Source organism: Lathyrus oleraceus, chromosome 1 (genome assembly GCF_024323335.1).
Source record: "Lathyrus oleraceus cultivar Zhongwan6 chromosome 1, CAAS_Psat_ZW6_1.0, whole genome shotgun sequence".
Taxonomy (NCBI): Eukaryota; Viridiplantae; Streptophyta; class Magnoliopsida; order Fabales; family Fabaceae; genus Lathyrus; species Lathyrus oleraceus.
In genome coordinates, this window is record NC_066579.1 from 318,145,789 (window position 1) to 318,167,226 (window position 21,438).

The 21,438-nt window shown below is 31.4% G+C and overlaps 1 protein-coding gene and 1 long non-coding RNA gene across 4 annotated transcripts; one reads left to right on the top strand and one right to left on the bottom strand.

Annotated features, from left to right (window-relative positions):
* Positions 1–4,793: 4,793 nt before the first annotated feature.
* On the top strand, positions 4,794–8,294 carry LOC127133160 (uncharacterized). Its single transcript, XR_007807158.1, has 2 exons — positions 4,794–5,059; positions 7,828–8,294. It is a non-coding gene; the product is annotated as an uncharacterized LOC127133160 (long non-coding RNA).
* LOC127133124 (probable cyclic nucleotide-gated ion channel 20, chloroplastic) lies at positions 5,390–10,358 on the bottom strand. 3 transcript variants are annotated; one of them, XM_051061717.1, is made up of 13 exons: positions 10,124–10,358; positions 9,318–9,838; positions 9,041–9,232; positions 8,838–8,936; positions 8,485–8,622; positions 7,937–8,179; positions 7,596–7,853; positions 7,299–7,444; positions 7,031–7,108; positions 6,661–6,790; positions 6,298–6,544; positions 6,060–6,222; positions 5,390–5,857 (listed from the first exon to the last, which is right to left on the bottom strand). In XM_051061717.1, exons 2-13 carry the CDS (start codon positions 9,813–9,815, stop codon positions 5,725–5,727), a joined length of 2,325 nt encoding a protein of 774 aa, XP_050917674.1. In that variant the 5' UTR covers positions 9,816–9,838; positions 10,124–10,358; the 3' UTR covers positions 5,390–5,724. The 3 variants fall into 3 exon arrangements, with proteins under 3 accessions (XP_050917674.1, XP_050917675.1, XP_050917676.1); XM_051061718.1 differs by having other exon boundaries at positions 9,318–9,830; positions 10,124–10,344; XM_051061719.1 differs by having other exon boundaries at positions 9,318–9,871; positions 10,124–10,344.
* Positions 10,359–21,438: the final 11,080 nt, after the last annotated feature.

A 21,438-nucleotide genomic window follows, 5' to 3' on the forward strand; every position in this document is an offset into this window, starting at 1 on the left:
GGTCACCGCAACCAATATCTGGATTCGGGAGTCGGTTTCGTAAGGGGAAGGTATTAGCACCCTCACGTCCGTTGTATTCAACGGGAACCGTTTAGTTAGTTTCGATTTGAAAGTTAGCTTATGTTAGTTTACGATTTTCTGCTTATTTGGGATAAGTAAAGAGAGAGAAGAGAAATGTTTTTGAATTTCTATTAATGAGAAAGGACCTAAAAAGGTTTTTATTATTAGGGGGCAGAAGAAAGGAACTAAACCTAATTTTTTTATTAATGGGTCTGACAAGATTTCACAATCTTGCTCCTACGTATCTCCGGGTGCAATAGAGAATTCAAGACTTACGTAGTTCTGGGTAGAAAATGTTTGTTTGTTTGTCGATTTTAGCGAAAGCTACGTTGTATTAATCGACGAAAACATTGTTTTACCCAAAACAAATGAGGAGCGAACATATACCATACATCGAATGGATTTACAAATCAACATTCGGAAAAAACGTCATTTATCTCAACTCAATAATTATGGACGAAGCATTGCTTTACATCATCTTAAGACAAGATGTCTTCATTTATGAAAAGGTTTTGAGGATCGCACGGCGGCGAGAAAAAAAGTTTGATTGGTTGAATGTGTTTTATAAGTGAATGACGAACATTTGATGATAATGAGACCTAAGCCTCGGGATCAAACATTTGGGATTCCACCGGAATGCTAGATTCCGATAGTCCTTTTTTATTCGGATTAATTGAGAAAATTATTTGATGGACAACGAACGCTTGATAAGAATCAATTGTTCAAAGAGTTGCGCCAGAGTGCTTGATCCCAAGGGCCCTTATTTTGTCCATGTTAATTAAAGTGTTTTGATAGCGAAAGAAAGGAATGAATGGCTATCCCAAGATGCGTGCCTCAGGACCGATCATTCGAGAGTTATGCTGAAATGCTAGATTCCAACAATCCTCTTCTTTCGTGTTTGTTTAAGAAAACGAATTTAAAATTATGCTTTAATTGGGAAAAGAGTGGAAAGGATTGTTAATCGAAGATGATAAATGATTTGATTTGAGAAAGTTTCTCAAAGTTGGGTCGAGTTTATTTATCTTGAAAGAAATGATTTTAGAAGGTCCAGTTGCTTAATTAAGTCAATTTGAATTAATCGGAAGACAAGATTTTTAATTAGCAAAATTAATCGATTAACATTGGTTAAATCATATAATTAGACTGATTGGAATTAATTATCAAGAATAATCAAATAAAAATTAATTCAATTAGTTAATCAAGTTAATTAAATTTAATTAGTAAAATTAACTAGCTAAAATAATATTTAATCAATTAACATTTACTAATTAAAAATAAATTAATTAAATAAAATTAAAATTAAAGATGAGGCAAATTGAAAATGAACTAGTGAATAGCAACATGACCAAACCGAAAAGCCCACTTTAACAAAATTCTAAATTGATAATTAATTAATTAAAATTAAATTAATTTAATAAACTAACTAAAAATAAAGAAAGAAAGAAACAACAAAATCATTTAATTTACCAATTTAACCGTCTCTTCTCCCTCGTTACGAATCCGATCTCAAAATTTACCAATTTCTTACCAAAATCATTTAATTTCAAATTCTACACATAAACCTTAAACAATCAAAGTGAAATTAAGCAACCATGAAGCCCAGTTTCAATCAATTTTTATGGGGGTTTTGATCAGCACAACGCAAGGAACAAAGTGGTATCAAGAAACTAAAAAAAAGCGAAAGTCTCAAGTAACTGGAGCTGATCCGGCGAGTTCTGATTCCGAAGGTGGTTTTCACTTCAGGTAAGCGTGAATCCTCTCCCTTCTACTCCTTATGCTCGTGTTCTCTTCTTCTATGGAATTTCTCAGATTTGGAACTCTTTGGTTGTTGTTACCCTATTTTTTTGTGAAGTGTATTTGAACTATGTGGTTAAGGTTTTGTTTGTCTTACCGTGAAAGCTTTTTTTATCATAAAGTATATGGGTTCTTCATGTGGTGGCTGATATTTATGATTTTGATGAATCTGGTTGTGAAGTTTTGTGACTTTTTCTTTGAAATTTTGAGTTTTGCTGTTGAGTTTTGATGTGTGTTTTTTTTGTCTGAAAATTCTCTTTGTGGATGCTTCTGTTTTTATAGTGAAAAGTCATAGGATTTTTGTCTGATATAACAATATAACATGATTCATCTTATAATATATGAGCAAATTTCTGTTGAATTTTAAAATTGGGACACTCTGTTATGCTCTTTTGCAATTTGACTTTTTGGTTCAAATGTTAAGTAATTAAAATGTGTTAACTTTATTATGTAGTTTCTGCAGCAACAAGACAAAAATGTTTTTCTGCTCAAAGACACAAGCAACAACAAATGGCAGGATCAACTTACTGTGTTATTTTTTTGGATTACTGCAAAATGTAACTGATATAATTGAATTTTTTTAAGTTTTTCTTTGAAATATCACTGTATAAATTTGACAGTACTAGTTACTGCTTAATTGAAATCCCTCTATTTTGTAATGGCTACTGCAAAAGTGCAAACATATAACTAAATATTTCTTCCTTTTTAATTGTTTTTTTGTGAGGTAGAAGAAAAAGTAAAATAAAAACTATTTTTAAAATTTTAAAAAGAAATAAATAATAATTTAATTATAAATGTGACAAAATATTCATTTAAATTCAAATAAAATAAATAAATTGTAAAACAAGTTAAAATTGTGAAACAAATTGTAAAACAAAATGTAAAACAAAATATAAAACAAATTGTAGAACAAAATATTATAATTATAATTTTTAAAATTTATGTCTTAATTTTAAATTGTGAAACAAAAATTTATTTGTCATTACCTATTTAAACACAACACAAAAAAAAAACTTTCTTGCTAGAATTTTAAAAACAAAACCAAGACAAACCAAAAAGAACCTAATATCTAGCTATAAATAATTAAAGCTAAATCTTCAATCCAAACACAAATAAACTTCTAGACATTCATACTACTAAATACAAAATAAAACAAAGGATAGATGTATGCATGAGTGGATAATGATGTGATTTTGATTGATTAAAAATTAACTAGAAAAACCTATTGAAAGATCATCATCAAAAACCCTAAGTCATTAGACTGATTACAGACATGTAATGAGTAGAAACCTCAAGGACTGGTTAGAACAAATAAATCAAACAACGTGACCAAGAGTTCTGAACTTCTCACCTTGATTTAGACCTATAATGGTCACAAGAAGTTAAATTAAACAATGGGATACAGATGAATGAAATGAACACATATGGATGTATGGGAGTGAATGACTTAGCTGCAGATGAATGAATGATAATTGATGAATGTAGATGAAATAGGTGGGACAAAATTTGGGGTATGATATCTATCATTGCACATTGCACATTACACTAACTTAACATTGCACATTGCACTCAACTTAACATTGCACATTAGAGGTTTGTCATGATCAAATTACAAACTGTCATACAACAACAATCTTAACATTGCACATTATGTTCAACTTAACATTGCACTTTACAAGTCTGTCACAACAACAATCTTAACATTGCACATTATGTTCAACTTAACATTGCACTTTACAGGCCTGTCACAACAACAATCTTAACATTGCATATTATGTTCAACTTAACATTACAATTATATTCAACAACAACAATTATGTTTAACTTAACATTGCACTTTACAGGCCTGTCACAACAACAATCTTAACATTGCATATTATGTTCAACTTAACATTACAATTATATTCAACAACAACAATTATGTTTAACTTAACATTGCACTTTACAGGTCTGTCAACAACAAAAATCTTAACTGAACTTTTCATTCAACTTAACATTATCAATTACATTGCATTGCAGTTCACATAACATTAACAAAACATTACACTGCATTGTAGTTCACACAACATTAACAGAACATTACATTGCAGTTCACATAGCGTTAATAAAACATTACATTACACAAAACAACAACCTTACAACCTAACATAATCAATCTTACATAAAAACCTAACATAATGAGTCTAATAAACTTAACCTAATCAACTAATTTATTATATTTGATACAATCAATCCAATTAACAACCCTAAGGTCATTCCCATGGTAAACTTGTCCATCATTTTCTAGAACTTGATCTTCAACTTTAGTTGATCCTCTTTAATAATGACTTCATTTAACTTGACATTTTCTTGGTTTAATTGTTGATGCATTGAAGATATTACTTCCTTGGTTCGTTGAGACATCTCTTCATCATACCAGACGAAGTGACTACACCTCTTATATCCCTAATTCTAGAAATAGAGAAGAAAAATGAGAAATTTTCTGAAAATCATAAAATAACATTGTTCATGGAAATTACAAATCAAACTAATACCTTGTACATCCCACAGCCAAAAAAACGACGACCTGTGTTCAAATCCGTCAACACCGTCACCAATGGAAAAGGAAGTTCACACTTGCATTCAACACGATTGGAGCGAGAAACGCTATGACTGATTGATGATGAATATTGGAACATGATTGGAGTGGTGGACCGTGAAGATAACAACTATCTCTTAGGATTTTCAGGGGAAAGAGAAGACAAGATACAAAATCGTGGATTTTCTAGATGCAAATAAAGATGAACATCAAAATCTAGGATTTTTTTTACTGTTTTATAATTGCATAAATTAATTACATAAAAAATTTCTTTAAAATATTCTGTAGAAAATGGTTTTTAAATGACCTGATATTTCTTTTTAATTTGAATCAACATTTTATCTGTCACCTCATCGTTCAACAACATATCACATAGCCAAATCTAAATAAGGAATCAAAACAAGTCCAAAAATATAAAAAACTAAAAATGCATTTAACCCAAACATAATTAATTATATTTGGGTAAAAAAGAAGACAAGTCTTAAGCAAACTTAGCTTCATCTCTGCATCAACAAGCATTCATCAAGGCAATTAGAAGGTGTCTACAGCAGACATATCAATGTTCTTACACTGAAAAAGGATGATAATGTTTTCAAACCCTATGAGTCTGTTTTTGCTCTTGTTCAGGTTAGTTCAATTTGTTGCAAGCTTTGTCCTAATCACTAATTTTATCTTTGAAATTGTAAGAATCAGCAAATTTTGGTGAAATGGGAAAGTCTTCCCTAAAATTGAAAATTGTTAAGTAGGGTTTGTTTGGGTGGAGAAGTCTCTCATATCATTCAGTATCCGAAAGTGATACCGACACTTGTGATTATGATTAATTAATTAATTTTTTCAGATTATTATAATGTCGACGTGTTAGTGTCATTGTTGTGTTTCGGTGTCCGTGTTTCATAGGATAATAGTCTAAAACTTCAGTTTTAGCAAGAACTTAAGGGTCTTTCATGTCATTATAGCTGAGGCAATTGATGTTGATTCGACAAAAACAAGAGAAAACAAACATAGGTTGAGTTTTATTATGAATTTCTACTCAATCTTATTGATTGCGGATGATAGACCACAACAGAAAGTCAAAAACCTGCCATTTTGAACCGTCATACCCGCCATGACATTTGTCAAAACATCCACCACCGCAATCGGCCATGGCACCGATATTTGACAACATTGCTTTTACTTACTACGAGTGACACCAATTACTGTTACAGTTTAAAACTATTCTCAAGCATTGATCCACCATAGACCATATGAGACACTTCCCCACCTTAGATGTCACATAAACTTAGTCCTTGAACCTAGTTAGTAGGAATAGTTGTCGGGTTTGGGTTTGATTGTGAAGTGTCAGCGCGATAAAGACGTTTCTTTCTGTATCTCCATGCAACCTGGATTCGTGTTGCTGCAAGACATCTCCAATACGGCGATTCATACCTAAGATAAATTATGCAATGTTATGTCAGATATTAATAGTTCGAGAACAAAGATAGTCATTCGATAATTAATGAACTAAGATAAGTAATGCGAGCAGTAAACACTAAAAAATTTTAACTCAAAACTCGCCCGCGACAGTGATTAGTCTTAACAAAATGTAAACAAGTTCTAAAATCTTATTAGAGAGAGAGAGAGAGAATACCTTATGGCTCCTTGAACACCCGGACTTCTCAAGAATCTTGCGAAAAGCTTTGTAACTTCTTCAAGGTCTGCTGCTCTAATGGAAAACGCCTCCACATTTGTTAGGCACAATACTGTCCTATTGCTAATCAACCTTTGTCTTGGAATTCTTGTTTTTCCACAAACTGCGAGGGAAACTAAGTTAATGTATCAAAAAGGCGAAAAAAATAGATTAAAGTGACAAATAATTCAAGTCTAACCTTTGTTTCCTGAAGTATGCTCAAGACACCATGTAAGAAGTTCTTCACCGCAAACGTTGCCTTCGGATAGTGGAACTCTAATTTCATCTTCGCCTATACTCTCTAATTTCCCCCGCACGATAAAAACCACCTTCTCTACTAAGCCACCATCGTACAAAACTTTGCTTCCTTTGATATATATTTTTTGTCTTAGTCTCTCGCAAATGGCATCCAAGATACGCTCATCCATCAAGGAGAAAATTCGAACCTAAAACGTGTAAACGACAAGTTGATGCAACATGAACTCTGTCCCTTAAGATTACAATATTAAAAACTCGTACTACTAAGGTGATGCCTCATCGCTGAAAATACCGATATGCTTACTTTCTTAACAAATTTAAAGAGGTGGCGCCTGATCTCCCTCTGAAGATCTTCAGGCAAATTCTCCATGAGTATTTCTTCATTCACTCCTCTAGTTGCAGCCCAATTATAGCGTTCGGCTTGTCGCACTCTCCTGCGTCAAAAACCAAATATATCAGAGGACAACAATCTTTTTAACACTCTATCATTAACTTAGGGTCTGTCTGAATTGACTTATTTGAATTTATCTACATATATGTAAAACTATTTTGGAGAGTTTACGAAAACTTTTATGACAAATCCATAAGTTGTTTTCAGCTTATTACTAAAAGCTCTCTAAGACAACTTATGAAAACAACTTATACATAAACACTTATGTGGAAAAAAAAAATACCTTCTCAGATCTTCTCCTAAGCGCCTATGGCTCATCCATTGTTCAACATCACGTTGTCGAAGTGACATTTCAAGCCTCCTTGAAGAGAGTTTTAAGAAAATAAAATATAAATCAAACATGTTATTTAGGACTGAAATACTAAACAATACCATTTATAAAAAGTCGCAAATTTATTAACCATAAGTAGCTACAAACCTGATTATTGAAAGTTAAATATTAACTAGCAGCATTAGATAAACTTTAAGAAAAGTAAATTAAAACATTCTACCTTCTTCCAAGAGCCTGAAGAAAGTTCTGAATGTTTCCGATGAGAAGAGCAAAGAGCAAGAGTCCTAATCCAATGATTCCCATTGTGAAAAGGACTTCCCAAATAAAATAGCTTGGTGTCAAATTTCCAGCTAGAGTACTAATTTGCTGCTCAAAATCACCCAGTTATAGCATTAGTAGAATTTCATTTTATCGCCGGATTATTTCAATAATGTGTTCTAGATTAATCAGAATCATTGATGAGTACAAAAATGATTAAGATAGTTATATTATATTGTAAAAGAAATTAAAGACATACCTGGAATCCCCAAAATGATGAATATACATATCTTGTGATCACATTATGTTTTGTAGTAAGGTTGACAGCTTTAAGATAGATCCCATACTCAAAACCGTCTTCTGTAAAACAAGCACTTGCATTGTCATCTATCTTCCAATTAGTCCAATTTGTTTCATTTCGATGTTCCTCAATACTTCCATGTCCACAATCAATGAATTTTGAGCATTCGTCAAAATATGTTTTCTTGCAGGCATTTCGTAGACATTGATTAACCCTCTAGGACAAGAAAGAGAAACAATGTTGAAGATGATTTGTGAAGTACATAATCATTAAACTCAAATTATAGAAGCCTAACCAACCTGCAAACCGAAGAGGTACCACCATGATCCAACAACATGGCCAGATAGCATAAAGGTAAAAAGATTTATGAAGAAACTCGCCCACGCTGACTCGAAGATGAATCCGGTTGGAGAAATTAGCATAGGGAGAAATCTACACAATCTGGGAATGTACTGAGCAAGGATGACAGCGCGCAAAAGATTCTTTGCGTAATTTGCTCCTGATGTTCCCAAGTGTTTTGGTAAGACAAACAATATAATCATCTGCAAATATAATTTACATTACTTTATTGTAGATTGTTACTTGAGCATCAAGAAATTCACATTAAACTGCCTGTTTGAATTATCTTATTTGAGTTTATCTAATACTATAATCACTTGTGAGACTGTTAGAGAGAATTTACGGAAACAACTTATATCATGTTTAATATGTTTATAAGTTGTTTTCATCTTATTTCCATAAGCTCTTCAGAGTAGCTTTTGAAACAGCTAACTGTTAGTTTAACTTCGTTTTACATATAAGCACTTCTATTATAACAGGTTACAGCATAAGCACTTCATAAGGTTACCTGAGGAAGTGGAAGTACAACAAATAGATCAAAAAGAAAATACGTGTGAAGATAGTGAAGAGCTATTTTCTTAGGATGGTCAACTAACTCTCCGGCACCAACCACCCTAGACTCGGGCGCCACATAAGCCAACCTAAACTGCAACGAGAATGAACTTAGAAGAATAAGTAGAGCCCTGCTTCCTCATAGACTTATCAAATAGTGTAAAAAGTGTGTCGAAATAGAGAAAACATTTTTTTTTCACTTGTCTGAATTGTCCGACACCGACTCAAAGTGTGTCAAAGCAAAAAAATAAACTATTTTTCAGGAACATTTGTTCGTGTTTTCTGGCACGTGTCGTACGAATGTCATACCTGAAGAATAATATTTAGGGAATGTATGAAGTCATTCACACTTCTAAGTATAACAAGCACTGTTGTCATAGTTGAGTTAATAACAATACATTTTTGTACCTGCAAGCAAAAGCCAGAAAAATTTGAGTGAAATTGCAAAAACACATAGTAACTATTGTGTTTTGCAATATTTGAATCCACACAAAGAGTAAAAAAAAACATACCTTATTCACATAGAGCAAGAAGAAAAATAATGGATCGACGAAAATCGCCACCAAACAACAAATTGCAAAAAACTTATTCCATTGTTGTACAAGTTTATTATGTGGATTCATAACTCTAGGTACATTTGGAATCAAGAAATCAAAAATTCTTCTTGCCCAATCCTTGGCATCTCCATAGAGAACATTCTGAAACTGAAAATATTCAAACTTGAACAAACCCGAATCGCGAATGAAGCAATATAGATAAGGACCGAAACTGAAATAAGATGAACGATACCTTAGGATTGAACAAACGCGAGTTTTTCGAATCCCTTTGTTGAGTAGCCTTGAAGTAAGCCGGACAGGTTGTACAGTATGGATCATTACACATTCCCAACTGACCAGATCTTACTAAATGTTCATTTTTATTAGCATAGTTATTCTGCAAATCGTGTTCGTTCGTGGCACCTAAAGGAAACTTTTCTGTCTTACTTTCCACATCGTTGCTCATTGGCGCGATTATATTTTTCCGAAAAAGATTTCCAGATTTATCAGTAACATATAATGGACAACTCATTGGATTATATTGTGTTTTCCTTTTATTCCTCAGAGGACCGGTGTGTCTCTTAAGATTAGTTTCTGTTTCGTATGGATCAATAGGAATCATGGGAATGGAAATCGATACACTTCGTGTTCTAGAAACACGAGTTTTGAATTTTGAATCATCGTGTTCATTTGATTGTTTTGGATTAGTATCTGGCAACATTGGCACTTCATCTGTCCCAAACTCAGCCATGTTGTGTTGACAATTCTGCAATACTGTCGAAATTAACAAAAATATTCAACTTCTACCTAATAAACAAAGATAGCAACTTAATCAAAAATTTATGTATAAGCTAGTTCTATAACAAAATATACAATAAAATCAATTATTTTCATATGCTTTCATGAATAACTTATGAAAACATGTTGAAAAACAGCTTATGAAAATGTCATAAAAAGTCTCAGAAAGAGAAAAACTCAAATAAGTTAATCTAAACAGACACTTGATTAAACTGAATTAACTGAACTAACAAACAAGCAACTAAGAAAGTAAATAAAGACCTGTTTGGAGCTGACAAGTGACAAAATTCAAAACTCAAAAGCTCTTAATAACTGATGACAGTGCTGCTACTATCCAGCAATTTGAAGGTAAAGAATGAATTTTTATTGGAGAAACCTTGTCATCATGGAAGAAAAGGAGAAGGGGTTTTCAAAAATATATAAAGAGAAGAATTCATAAGGTGAGAAAAAGTCTTTAGACTTTTGAAGAAACAGTAGTGGTGTGAACAAGGGAAGAAAGACAAGAGTCTTGTTGAATTATAATAATGATAATAAATAAGATTTTAATTATGATTCCTTTAATGGTTACTACTTTGAAAAAAGGTTGAGTAATATGTTGCAACTTAGTTATGCAATATCATAATTTATTGATGGTCTTTTATTCAATGGTTTTAAAGTCTCATTTTAGTTTTCCCCTTTATTTCAATACTACATTCACTTTTTATATATAAGCATTTCTTGACAAATTTTGGATTTTTTTACAAGATTATTTTTAAATTTTTAACTCCATGAATTTCTTTTTACCAATGTATTTCTATTTATTGTACATATTTTTTTATAATCAACTATAAATACTATGATAAAAAAAAAATTAACTATTTTTAAATTTGTAATAAAAATATCAATCATTAATAAAATTTAATATTACTATGTCAAAAGACTCCTATACATAAAAATGGACTAATATGGACATGGTTGTTTTATCTGTAAAAAATAGATTTATTTTCTTTGTATTTTTTTTTTTTAAATTTATAATTTTTTTTAGAATATTAAGAGATTTTTTTAACTTGTTTTAATAAATTAAAAGATTAACTTTGATATCTAATAATTTAAATATATATTATTGAAAACTTTTGTCTCAAAAATATATTTCAAAAATCATAATTTTCAAAGAGATGTATCTTAAAAATCAATTTTATGAAAAACTATTCAAAAATACCTTTAAATTTAAGTGTTTTTTTTAATTTTAATATTAAAAAATTTATAGTAAAAGAAATATATTTAAAATAATATTAAAAAATATTTAAATCAATTTTTTATTTAAAGTTTAAAAAATATATATATATATAAAATTAATTAGTATAAACTAAAACATACTGACTTTATATGTGTAGCTAATAAAAAAATTACAAAAAATTATATACATTTCGTATTACTTAATCAATTACACTATATTTTTAAGTAGAGATGATAATGAGACGGGTTTGAGCATAGTATTATAATTCTCGTTCCTATACGTGCGATTTAAAAAAAATCGCACTTGAATCCGTGTTCGTGGAGACATTAAACTTTATACTCGTATTCATACCTCATATGTATCTAAATATTTATACACATATCCATTTACTCATACTTTTAATAAAAAATTATTAATTAATAATATTTTATTAAGTTATTTTAAATTTTTAACAACATTTAAAAAAAGTTCAAGAATCTTATTGTGGATAATAATAAATATATCAATATATATTATGCAGTTATAAGGTATGATGGACAATAACGTATCTGTGTCCATACCCGTGTATTTTAACGAGCACTCACTTAGGATGAATTCATTATCATCTCTTACTCATAATTAAGTGAATAATTGTGTTAACATTAAAGGACAAAGTTTTGATTCCTCAAAATCATTTTATAACACTTTAACTAATAAAAATTATGTTAAATTATAATTTTGGTTCCTCTATTTTAGTCTATTCATAATAAAAGTCCCTATATTTTATTTTTAAACAGTTTTGATCCATTTTTTATTTTTAATTACAAAAATAATGATTTGGCATGAGAAAAGTGATGTGTACATTTGTTATTTGATTATACATTTTTTCACGTAATTTAAAATTATTTATTAAATTTAAAATTAATAAAAAAGTAAATATAAAAAAATAATTAAGAAAAATTGGAAAATGCTTTATATTTATCATCTTCTTCTTCCTCAAATCACCTTCGTCACTTTCTTTCTTCTTTAATGACTTCAAATTCAGATTTTCTAATATTTTCTTTTATTGGATTTAACATCAATTTCAAATTCCTAAATAAGAAACAAAATAAATAGATTTTTTTTAGAAATTCCTAATTGGAAATCCATAGTTATTTATTCCTCCAAACATTTATAGTTGATCTTATTATTCACTTTATCTATTAAATCATCATTCATCTTTCATCCTTGTTATTTTTCTTACAAATCATCATCTTCCATCTTTATTATTCACCACCCATACTAGATCTGAGTTATTTTCCTTACGAATCATCATCTTCCATCTTTATTGTTCATCTTCCATACTGCACATGGGTCGTTCAAGTCAGAAGTTAGTGGCTTATGTTGTTTGTTCTTTCTTCAAGCAAATATTAGATCTGATATGTTTGATAAACGAGAAGTAACCTGTTATGAAAAACGATTCTGGAATAACAAAGTATAATTGGTTCCTTGATAGGCAAGAAATCCACAAGGATAAAAAAGAGGGAAGTAAGAAGAACACAATGAAATTGATTATAAACTGTTATTCTTTACTTTATCTTGGGAATAAGATTATAAGTGTTACAGAATAGCAAATAACTTCTCTCGCCCTAATTAAGATTTGCGTATACAATTATGAGAGACTAGTATGCTATTTATAAGAAAACTAACACACTAAACTAATATGCTTTTACACACAGACCCATTACACAAGCTAACTTAGAGAACAAGTAAACTTAAACAATTGAGCATAACAAACATGCCAAATTCGACATGCTAACAATCCTAACATATTTCGACTACAACATGTGAACAAATTTTGACGACATGCTAAGGTCGTGTCGAATTATGGAACCAAGAAGCTACCCTTCGACCATACTAGAGTTTGATCCAATATCTCACAAATCTCAACCTTGGAACAAACTCTATAACATCAAGGAAATAAACTAGCTTTCTTCATGCAGCTTTATCAACTACATACAGTGGAAAAACTTGCAACTTGGTAATGTCTCGGTGACCATATCAACATCATTGTATTCTGTAGAAACCTTCATCACTTGGACTTCTCCACGTTCGATTACCCCTTTGATGAAATGCATCCTCACATTGATGTACTTGGTTCGCTCATGATAGGATGAATTCTTCGACGCGTGTATATCACTTTGACTATCACATTTAACAATGATAACTCAATCTTGAAGTTTCAGCACCTTAGCAAAAACTTCAAGCCACAATGCTTCTTTCACAGCTTCAATGAGAGCGATATATTCCTCTTCATTGGTTGATAAGGCAACAACCTTCTGAAGTGTTACTTTCCAACTAATTGATGTGTCAAACATAATGAACTCGTATCCAAAAATAGATTTTCTGGAATCCTTACAACCTATATAATCAGAGTCGACATACCCTTTGATTTCTACTTTAATATTTTCACCACATACTCCACCATAAATCAGGACTCTGTTCAGAGACCTATTTATGTACCTTAGAATCTACTTTAATGCTTTCCCGTGAGCCTTTCCAGGATTCACCATATACCTGCTTACAAGACTTACTACATATGTTATGTCGGGTCTAGTACATACCATAACATACACCAAAGAACCTACTATGTTAGCATATGGGATGTTATTCATATAACCTCTTTCAACTTCAGTACTGGGACATTGATTTGTACTCAGCTTGAATTAAGGGTTTGTCAGAGTCACAACAGGCTTTGAATTCGACATACCAAACTTGTCGAGAATCTTCCGTAGGTATGTCTCTTGAGATAAATATAATATCGAATGCTTTCTGTCTCTTCGGATGCCAATCGCAAGAATCCTAGATGCAGCTCGCAGATCCTTCATATCGAACTCCTTATTGAGTTCATCATTCACCTTCATTACATCCTCGACATTCTTGCTTTCTATGAGAATATCATCCACGTAAACCAACAAAATAACAAATGAATTTCCAAGTCGAAATTTGAAGTAAACATAATGGTCGAACAAACTTCTAATGAAACCTATGTGTGCCATGAACTTGTCGAATCTCCTATTCCATTGTCGAGGAGATTGTTTTAGTCCATATAAAGATCTATTCAACTTGCACACATAATCTTCCTTTCCCTTTTCTACATACCCTTCAGGTTTTCTCATCAGGATTGTTTCATCTAGATCTCCATACAAGAAAGCAGTATTCACATTCATTTGTTCCAATCCTAGGTCGAACTGTGCCACCATGGCAAGTAACATTCGAATGGACATGTACTTCACAACAGAAGAGAACACGTCATTGAAGTCGACACCTTCTTTCTGAGTGAAACCCCTTGCAAAATTCAAGGCCATTGTTGGTTCTCAACCTCTTGACCTTTTTGCCAGTCTGATATTCGGCCGGAGTCTTCCAACTTTTAAAGTTCTCAAAAGTTTCATCCTTAGTCTTCTGGATGAATACCCATAAATTTCTGGAATAATCATCAACTATGGATAGAAAATACTTTTCTCCTGAATGTGATGGGCACCTTACAAGCCTCCATAGATCAATATGGATTTTATTAAGAGATCCATGTGTTATTTGTTTGCCTTTATTGAACTTCACTCTACAAGATTTTTCAAGTACACAAGGTTCACAAAACTTCAATCTTTTGACTTTGTCTCCACCAAGTAGATTTTGTTTCCCCAATTCGATCAGACCCCTTTCACTGACATGGCCCAATCTCATGTGCCAAATTCTGTCTTCGACAAATGTTTCGTGGATGCAACATTTGCACAACCACTAACAACTTCAGCCTCAAGGGTATACAAGCCTTACTTCTTCATGCCTCTTAAGACTTTCTTCGACCCCTTTATGAATTTTAGAATACTTTTCTCCCCTTGAAAAACATATCTTTTCTTGTCGAATTCACCAAGTGAAATCAAATTTCTCTTATAATTAGGTACATACCTGCCTTCAGTCAACAACCTTATTGACTAATCATGGAGCTTGGGTCTCACAGATCCAACACCTACAATCTTGCAAGCTTTATTGTTTCCAAGCAATACATATCCACCATCTTGATCACATAGTTCCTCGAACATGTTTTTGTTTGAAGTCATGTGCCAAGTGCAACCTTAATCCATAATCCACTTTTTACTTGAGTCGCCGCTTGAAACCACAAGAACATCAGATGGGTCAAAATCATCTTGAACAATGGATGCGTTTCCATTATCCTTACCTCCATGATCTTTCAGGCGTTCAGAGCACACTTTTCTTGTATGACCCTCCTTATTACAATGATAACATCGAATACCAGTTACATCACCACTATAAGACTTCTGCTGACTTTTACCCTTCTTTCTTGTCGAACTTGTCATCTCTCTTTGTGAATTTCTCCTTAACCGACATACTTTCACCAGTCAAAGATGATTTGTTCTCCTTTCGTTCGTTCAAATCCTCAAAATACAAGATTGATTGAACTTCTTCAAAGGTTAGAGACTCTCTTCCATACAAGAGATTTTCTTAAATTATTAAATTATTTACATTTTTAGTTTATTAAGTTGTTTTTTCATATTTATTAGTTTATTAAATTTTTTAGTTTATTCCTGTTCCATAATGTTTTACATTTTTTAGTTTATTAAATTATTTTTTCATATTTATTTTTTAATTAATTTTAAATTAGGTGAAAAATTGAATAACAAAATGAAAATGACACATCAGTTTTCTAATGTCAAATTATAAAATTGAAGGACTGATTTTTGTGAATTAATTAAAATAAGAAAACTAAACCTATAATTTAATCTAACAATTATAAATGTATATAGTATTATACTAAAACAATATAATAAATATATTAATAATACAAAATTTATAACTGATAATAAAACAAAAATGTATCAAATTACAATATTAAAATATCTTATCATACACTTAAATCAATCTACATAAATTATTTCACCAAATTATAAAAATATAATATTTTTAAATTATTAATTAAACAATAGCTAAATAAATGAAATTCTATAAAAAAAGTATCGAGAACAACACTAAAGGCACCGTATTATATTTTAAAATCAACACACGTTAAAAATCATTTAAATATAGTAGTATTGACTCAAATAACAAATATCGTTAGATATTAAAATCTAAATTCGATCTTACTAGTAGTTATTATTATTAAAAATAATAATCATAAATCTTAAAATTTTAAAACTTAGAGAGTAATGTATAGTATAGTCAATGGATGGGGGAATGAGTCTTTCTATGACAATTTCCTAAGGAACTTTTAATAAGTTGAAACCTTTGCACACGGTTGATGTCTTTTGTCAACTTATTTTATATAAATATTAGCAAGAATATTCTGGAAAATCTTAAAACAAAATTTTAGTGAAAAGGATATTAATTTATAGTATAGATTAAGTGTATCTAACACGCTATATTGTATTGTTTGTTTTGGTTAATATCTTAATCATGCACTTCAAAACATTGAACCTTTAAAATTAGCATGGTGCCATTTGGTTTGTACTACTACTACTACGTTTACTTTTCTTTAATGTCTAAGACCTAAAATTCGAAATTAATGCAAGCTTTCACTTTCATGTTTACATTTGAGAAATATTATAGTCATCAGGTCAATGTCCATTTCTCAATTTTCTTCTTCGGACATGAAAATCACAATATTTTTACTTTTTTGACATTATTAAAGTCATGGCAATTTAAATATGTAACACACGGCCACTTGTCAATTGTATTAGATGAACCATTTTTTTCATTGTCATTTGATATTGATGTATTTATTTTATTTTATTTTGATGTAATTGTATTCATCAAAAGTAGGGGTGGTAAAATTGTTCGCTCGTCCCACCCTTCTTTAAGTCTGCAAAGAAAAGGGCGGAGCGGACAAATTCGCCAAGTGAAATTTGACTTAAAAATCTAACATATCTTGCCAAGGTGACAGGTTGGCAGGTGGCAGATTTATCTGCCTATTTTTCATTTTTTAATACATTAATAGGCTTTTTTCCACCTAAAATAGAATCATCACCACGAGTTCCAAAATTATAGTTCAAGTATTAACCTTCAACAAAACAAAATAAATATTTTTAAGAAACAAGAAAATCATATTAAGTATTAAGTACAACACCAAAGTTTAGTGATTCAATTTACATAACATTGTCTAACAAAACAAGAGTGAAATCCATATCATCAACTCTTATCAATTGAAGCTAAGAAATCCATATCCAAACTAAGTCTTAAAACACAATAAATACAATTAGATTAGTCTAATAATAATCTAGAAATAGAAATAGAAGCCTACCCTTTTGCACTATCAAAGCCCATTCGTTTGTTCAAATAAGAATTCATAAATGGAGCATAACACTATAGGAGATCATTGTTCTCTTTTGCAAGTGAAAAGGGTGGTACCTAGAGGCTAGAGAGAGTTGTTGTGACTACAAGGAGAGATGGGGGTGAGAGGAGAGCGATTGCATGAAAGTGAGAGGAGAGTTGCGTGATTGTTCGTCTTCGACTTCGCTGTTATTTGTTTACGTGTTGTGTGATTGTGTTGCGTATCAATATCATAACCTAATTTCTAAATGGACTGGGATGTTTTTGTTTTTTCCCTGTATTTAACTTTTTTTTTAAAAATAAGCGAGCTTGGCGGGTCATCTCGCCTCGTTAAGTTTTTAGCTCGCGGGGTTTTTTGTTTTGGTGGGGCGGGTAGGCAGGTTCAAAATCCAGACCCAACCCACCATTTTTTGGCAGGTAGCGGGCCGAACCGACGGGCCATGACCCATTTTGACACCCTAATCAAAACTCTATCCAAGATCAATTATTCTTCATAATTTTCCCCCTTTTTGATAATGACAAACATCCTTTGAAAATCTTGTTCATCAACGAGTTACTTTAATATTTTTGAATCTTGCAATTCATGCAGCAACTTGAAACTCCCCTTATCTTGTATGTCTCTCACTTTGTTTTTCAACTTAAGACTTCCCCCCACCCCCCTTGAAAAAATATCATGAACATAATAAGAACAAACTTATCCTATAATTTTTCTCCCTTTTTGACACCATCAAAAAGAAGAAAAAGTAGAATAATTAAGGGGGTGTAAGGAAGAGGCGAATAATACAATATAAACGAATAAAAATTAATCCAATATATTTTTCTTGAGGACCGAATGATAATACTCCATGTGGACCTATTTATAAGAGAAAACTTGCTTTTTAAGTCCATTGAATAGGACCAAACCTTGTATATTGGACCAACTACATTGATTATGCAAGAAATCTAAAATGTTAACTTTCTTTTAAAAATAGGACCAGAGGTAGTATGACATTTATAAAACCAATGTTTTTTGAAATATCTTAAATTTTTTGAATCATTTTAATTTTTTTAATATAATCCTCATGTATTAAAAAGAAAGCGAAGAGAACAAAGGAGGGGGACTAGGCCAAAATCTCAAACAGAAAGAGAACCACAAATTAAGAAAACCTAAAGTTAGGAATCCCTAACTTGTTTTTTATTGACTCAGTCCTAATGACTAAAAGGGGGAGTGTTCCACCAAGTAAATTCAAGTAAAGATAACCCAAGATTAGCAAGAATATCAACACATTGATTCTCTTATATATATATATATATATATATATATATATATATATATATATATATATATATATATATATATATATATATATATATATATATATATTGAAGCGGTAAATTCATGACCATCAAACTATGGATAAATTTGACGTCAATAAAACTAGAGTCGCCACCGTGCTTTTATTGTTTCCAAAGAAAAATGGAAAAGTACGAACAAAATCCAAAGATAAGAAGTTTTCAAACCAAAACTAATAAAATGCTAGAGATTACAGATAAGGGGGTTGGTTACACAGAGGAAAGGTGTTAGCACCTAAAGTATCCTAGGTACTTCTAGGGAGCCCTTTTTGTGTGCATATGTTTTTGGTATAAAAGATGTTTGATAAGAGGAGTGTGGGGATGAGAAAAGAATTTATTGATTATATTTTTGTGTTTGATAAGACTTTCGATCTTGTGCCTACGTACCAACATAAAAATGAGAGATCAAAATCTCGTAATTCGTGGTAAAAATTTCAAATGAATTGGTGAATTGATTTTAACAAAAAGTTTTAAGTAAAAGGGCAAAAAGCCAAATGAATTGGTGAATTGATTTTCACAAGCAAAGAAAGTTTTTGAAAAGAATGAGAGATTTTAAAATTTAAGTAGTGGGAGGAGATGAATAGACTATCCTAAGAAAAAATTAAAAGTTAAGAGTTGAAAAGATCTGACCAATGGGATGCAATCCAACAGACAAGAATGTCATATAGAAACCCATTTTCCTTTGGACCTTGATAAAGCAATAAGCAATGAGCAAATATCCATACATCATAAAGATCAAGGCATCAAATAAAGATAGTCACGTCCATGTAAGCATTCAAATAGCTAGCAGTCTTCAACTTCTTCTCTTGTAGCAGATGAAATATTACTTGATCAACTCAAAATAAAACATCAGACATAGACAATATCAAAATGACAATTAAGCACAGGGACAAAGTAGCAGATGAATCAAAGAGATCCCCAAGTCTTGCATAAGATGAAAGTCACTGTCAAAGATAGCTCAGTCTCCAAATGTTGGCATTGGCCAAATCAAGTTCCAACAGTCCACCAAATGTTTTTTAGGGTTTTTGTTGTTATTAGGTGTTTTAAGGTCCTAAGACCACAAGCAAAATCAAAACACACAGGCAATATATACAATCACAAGATATGCCTCAAATGAGCAAAGTGAAAAAGGACTTAATCATAAACAAGTTATATGAAATGTAAATGGCAATGGATGATAAATGACTGAAATTTAAATTGCATAGAGTAAACGACTTGAAAGTAAAAGCATAATGAATAAGAGTTAGTCAATGGTTAGTGTTGAGTTTTAATTGATTAAGTCATTCTTTGGAGAATACTCGACCATTCATTCACAAGTACGAATCCTTGAACCAAGACATCTTCCATGAGAAGGGTTCAAACTTGGATAATTCAACAAGTATGCCACTAGCTCTCATGAAAGTAAAAAATGTCAAGTCTCCACACAATGCCATGAAGAATGGGAGACTTACAATCTCACTTACTAGAATGCTATGCTTTGAGGGTCAAATTTAGCTCTATGTTAAGCAATCGTAATTGGACTTATGTAGAAGTCACAACTATCTGAGGGCGGGCAATAAAAATATAGGTGTTAATGCATGTTAGAGATTTGGTATAAAGAACCAAACTCCTAAAACATACCACACACTAAAAGAAAATGGGAGGGACATATCCCAGTCATACTTGTATTGATTCATCTGACACAAGGTCATTGATGAATCAATTAGCATTTAGACACTAGAGATTTCATTGGTCAAATGAGTGAATGGGGAAGAATATGGATGAAGATGAATAGGGAATGGGAAATAGAAACACGAATTGATCATGAGAGGAATTTCATCTGATCAAAGCCATCCATTTATTTTGGGAGATGAAATGTACATTTCATCAATCCCCTAAATCCAATGGTTTTGATCAACAAAAGTCAAATCAACCATGACCAATGCCCAAACAAAAAGTCAAACATCACAAGACCATAAAAATGGCTCAACATAATTTTTAAACATTTAATCAACTTAAAAATGAATTTAAATGTATTTTAATTTGGACAAAACCTCAAATCCCTTCAAAACACCAAATAAATGGTCAATGGATTTATCCTAGGTCAAACAAGGTCAAAGGACCTTAGATAATTTTTTTATGATTTTTAAAAAATCAGAAGTATTTTTAAACAATAAAAAATAGGCAAAAAAATATTTAATTCATGAAAAATACCAAAATTCACCCAAAACATAATTTTAGTTTATAATATGAAAGAGCAAAATATTTAAAGATTTTTGGTGAAAGTCCCATATTTTTTGGATTAAAAATGGATTTATTATGAATTAAACAAAATAAGGCAATTAAATAAAAAAATCAGAAAATACCAAAAATCAAGGGCCATCAGATCTCACTCATTAATTGAGGTGGCAGATTTGATGGCCAAACGCTCGCTTCCATCATGTTCTGCAGTCAACGTGTGTACACGCGTGATAATTAGGAAGAAGGTCCAGGATTGAAATGTTTTGAAAGGATCAAATGGTTTGGAAGGTGTCAATGCACCACCGGAGCCCTAGCTCCGGTCATCTTCTCCGGTGGACCTCACCGGACTGGTCCACCACAAACCATCATCAAAATGAAAAACAAGGACATGATTTTAAAGAAAAAATGCTCAGGAGCTCGAATCTGACCTCCATTTCATCCAATTCCAAGTATATTGAAAGATACATGGATTTGAAAATTGAGGTTCATGATCTGAGTTGCTTCGATTTGA